General features: G+C 39.4%; 1 protein-coding gene across 1 annotated transcript; it reads right to left on the bottom strand.

Moving 5' to 3' along the window:
* Positions 1–1,307: 1,307 nt before the first annotated feature.
* Positions 1,308–4,119, bottom strand: LOC104517658 (vertebrate ancient opsin; the record flags this gene model as incomplete). Its single annotated transcript, XM_010177594.1, has 3 exons — positions 3,759–4,119; positions 2,014–2,224; positions 1,308–1,425 (listed from the first exon to the last, which is right to left on the bottom strand). Coding segments are annotated over exons 1-3 (690 nt in total), but the record flags the coding sequence as incomplete, so codon positions are not given.
* Between the last annotated feature and the right edge of the window lie 244 nt (positions 4,120–4,363).

The raw sequence follows: 4,363 nt of genomic DNA, 5'->3' as shown, positions 1-4,363 counted from the left end.
TATGATTCTATGATTCTATGATTCTATTAAATTTTCCTTTGCTTCAGTATTTTTATATTTTTATTGTCAAAGTGAGAGCAAAAAGCAATTACTAGGGCAATCTCTGTACAGCAATCTAATTGCAGCCTGTAGAGACACTCCCAAGCTAGCTTCAGCCAAGTCATAAGAAGCAAAATGATGGCGCAGGTCTGAGCCATCAGCAATTATTTTCTTCAAGCACCTCCATATCTTGTAATTCACGTCCCCCACGCTTGTACCAGCAGACACGGTGCCACAGCACCCTGAGTGCTGTGAGCAGTAGTGCAGCTGCGCTGCAGTTCACATTCAACCTGAGAAACTTCTTGTGTTTAATACTGAAATCAGCCTCTCCCAACCATTTAACCTCCTCTCCCCTAACTGCCTCCCAAAGGAAATAAAGAAAAATCCATTTAGAGGAATCATGATGTCACCTGAAATACACATGTTCCAATCTGTATTTTCTAGTAAGAAAATAAAATATTTTTTGCATTTCCCTTCTCCTTTAATTAAGAGAAAGCATCACTCCAAATAAATACAAGCACTGGACTATCCCAAATACTTTAAAAATGTCAGTAAATTGAAGAAATTTTCTGAATTTATTCCTGAAGCAGTAAGGTGAGGCAGCTTTGCAGTAAATAGAAATAACAATATTGTCCAAAAAGATTGTCCTAAAATCCTGACCCAAACAGGAATTTTCCTATTCTGTTGTCTTCTTTTTCACTTTTTGCAGATTCTCTTTTGGATCAGGTCAACATAATCATTAACTAAAATTCAAAAGCATTTCTAAGTCTTTTAAATACTCTTGGACAATCTAATATTTTATTTACTAAATGGCAATACATGATTCACGAATACTACATCTTATTCTGCACCCAAGTGAAATACAGTGTTAGCCAGCACTGTTAAAATTTACAAATGCAGTCATTTTTAAGCTAAATTCTCATTTACCTGGTTTGAGTCTTAAGAAACATCACTGAATTGAAGTACAATTGACAGGTAATTCAGTTTCTTTATTTATAAGGCAGACATTCTGTCATTTGTACGATGTTTGGCTAATGAGATGTACTGATAAGTGATGCAAACTGCACACTTTGAAAAATTACTTCTAACCATAGCATGAATTTCTCTGTGTAAGGATAATTATATAACAAGGGATGATAACTGAGTGCATCTGCTGCCTAGAAATTTGATCTCTTTACGTCTGATCTTTATAGAAAATCGAACACAAAAATCACAATGTTTCCATACATACACATTTAAAAAGTTTACTTATAATTGCTTCTTCTTACCTTTCTTAGCTTCTGCATCAGTTTTCCATAAGATACCAGAATCACCAATAAAGGCACTATAAAACAGGTGGTGAAGAATGCAATAATGTATGTATGGTCAGTATAAGCACCTGAGTACCTGTATAAAACACAAAATATGTTGTGTATGTATTACTAGCGTGTTCTTATTATTTTCTTGAAGCATTAATTTTGCTCTTCAAAGCTGTCACTAGTATTTTATTCAGAGTGCCCCTTTACAACTCTCGCCACATCACCAGATGGAGCCCTGGGCCACCTCCCTGGTTATGGGCTAGGACAGGCTCCTCCGACCATAGGCACAGTATCAGAGAACTGCCAGACAGTTCAGGTGGGAAGGGACATATAGTCCAACCTCCTGCTCCAAGTGGAGTCAGCTATGGGGTCAGACCAGGTTGTTCAGGGCTTTGGCCAGTCCTCTGAAAAATGTGTCTCTTTGTCCTCTTTGAATCCTGACAAAAGGCACAAGGTATAGCATGGTTATTTTCATTAGAGATGGAAGCTCCTCCCTTCAGAATTTTTTTTCTTTAAATCTGTTTGTGGCAAATTTTGCTCGGTTTTGTTACAACTTTCTTTACATCCATTTTTGCAGAGATGTACATCATCTTTAAACCTTTCCTTTAAATTCCTGCCCCTGAGACATCCTGAGCTGCAAGTTTCATTTCTTTACCATACTCAAGAGTGGCCTTACCAGTTAGGCTCACAAGTAGTTCCAATCTTACTGGTGGTGTAACTGCTCCAACCCATTGTTGGTGGAATGGTCCACACGAAGGAAAAAGTCCACACAAAGGCAATACCTAGGGCTGCATGCTTCCCCCTCAAGCGCATATTTCCCAGTGGGCGGCAGATCACAATGTACCGCTCAAAAGCCAACAGAGCAAGAGACCAGAGAGCAACAATACCTATAGTAAGAAAACACAGTCAGCATTAAAAATTGGGTAAATTAACTGAAAAGCAAACACTATCCCACATGACAGAACTGTTTAGGTTGGAAGGCATTTCTGGAGGTCATCTAGTTCAACACCCCCCAGCACTGAAGCACAGTCCATACAGCAGGTTATCCAGGACCAAGTCCAGTTGAGTTTTGAACTTCTCCACAGATGGAGACTCCACAACCACTCTGGGCAACTTGTTCCAGTGTCTGACCACCCACCACAACAAGCACCTTTTCCATCAAGCCAAGTTATGAAAGGATGTGCAATTTATGTGCATTATTCTAATCTTTATTAAGAGCACGAGAGTTTTATATTTGTCTAGGTTGTCCATCTACAGTATAATTACTACAAAAACAAGCATCTAATGGGGCCGTTTAAATGACAAGTACTTCTTTTTTCATTCAGTTCTATTCTGAAAAGCTGCAAATTATGTGTAGCATCCAAATTAACAAATTAAGATGTATCTTCAAAATGCTGTCTTTGCAAGTAATGTCCTATTTCCGACTGTCATAAAACTCTAACCTACAGAAAGCTGCCCACAACATCAATTTGTCAGTTTATTGGGCACATATCACCTGGCTGGCCACCAAAATCTTGAAATAGGCTGATCTTTTTCCATGGGACATGGCTTACATGCCACAAACTGATTTAGTAGCATTTTCCCTCACTGACATTCCCTCTGTGTAGCTTGACCAGGCTGAGAGCAACTGTGGGACTCCTTTTCATGCTGAGGATGAACCATGTGTTAGATTTAGGGCAGCGACAAGAGTCAGACAGCTGTGTTTACTAAGCAGCATCAGGAACAGGCAGGCAGGAATTAATGTCTATCTCAAGTAAGTAGGTGTCCCATTTTAAACTAATTTCCCATTTATTCTGCAGAGGTGTACTTACACAGGGAGCTATGTGATCAGGATTTTCCCTTTTACAGCACTTCTAATACTTTTTGTGTAACTAGTAAAACAAAGCCAAGAAAAAGAATCACAAAAAGATGTAGGTGAGCGGAGTGACTGTTACAGGTGTGTCAGCGTTCTGCAGAACCACTGGAGGGTAGCTAACATAAGGTGTTCTCATGCCCTCATATTTTACACAGTTTAAAAGCAGCCACTCACTCTTTTTCTCTCTCTCTTATTTATCCATATATGCACACACCTAAATACAAACATTAAAAATAGCTACACATAGTGAATTTCTTCCTGACATTGTTTTACCAAAAATCCCACAACGCTGTTATTCTATTAGCAAGCTTTTTCTCATTATATTAAACATGATCAATGAACAGTACACACGCGACAAGCCACTGATGTATGACAGAGATAGTGACATATACTATTCACTCACACATGCGATCCACTAAAGAATATATGTAACTGAGGAAACAACCAGTGAGTTCAAAGGCATGCAAGGTCAGTGACTTTGGAAACTGCAGAATAGCTAGTAGAATACTACAATTGAAGGAAGCTGAAAGAAAAGAACACACAACTACAAACAAAATCAAGCTTACCAAAAAATGTGACAGCAAATCCTTCCAGCACACAAGCCCAATATCCCATATAAAAATAACCTTTTAGATTTGTTAAAAAGCTTATGGTGCCACCAGTCAGTGAGACCAGGAAATCAGCCACAGACAAATTGACTATAACATAATTGACAGGTTGTCTCAATTGCTTGAACTTAAAAGTCACCAGGATTACAGCCAGGTTCTCAGCAAGTGACAGGGAGGTCACCACCAGCATTACTGCTGCCAGAAGCCTGAAGTGCCAGGGCTGGATGGAGTCCAAGGGACGACGGAAGGGATCCCATCTGGCAGGACCAGAGGAACTGGACAACAGCGACTCATTTGCAGGTGCTCTGAATGCATCCATTTTTTCCCTCTCTCACTAGCAAAAACAGTATTGTATAATACTGCAGTTTCTAATCTGTAAATAATATTCAGGATTAAAAGGAGAAATTTGCTGTCTCCAACAACAGTATGAGCAAACTCTCCATGCTTCTGCTTTCCAGTTATAGTCCAGGAAACAAAGTTTTAGTCAGAGGAAAGTTTAGTGCTGTGCAGTGAGCGTGGGAACAGGGATAAGCGAGAAAATATCTTAGAGCAACTTCTGCCCC

Source organism: Antrostomus carolinensis, unplaced genomic scaffold (assembly GCF_000700745.2).
Source record: "Antrostomus carolinensis isolate BGI_N321 unplaced genomic scaffold, ASM70074v2 scaffold45501, whole genome shotgun sequence".
Classification (NCBI taxonomy): domain Eukaryota; kingdom Metazoa; phylum Chordata; class Aves; order Caprimulgiformes; family Caprimulgidae; genus Antrostomus; species Antrostomus carolinensis.
Note: the sequence above shows the minus strand (reverse complement) of the source record. Positions and strands in the feature narration are given on the sequence as shown.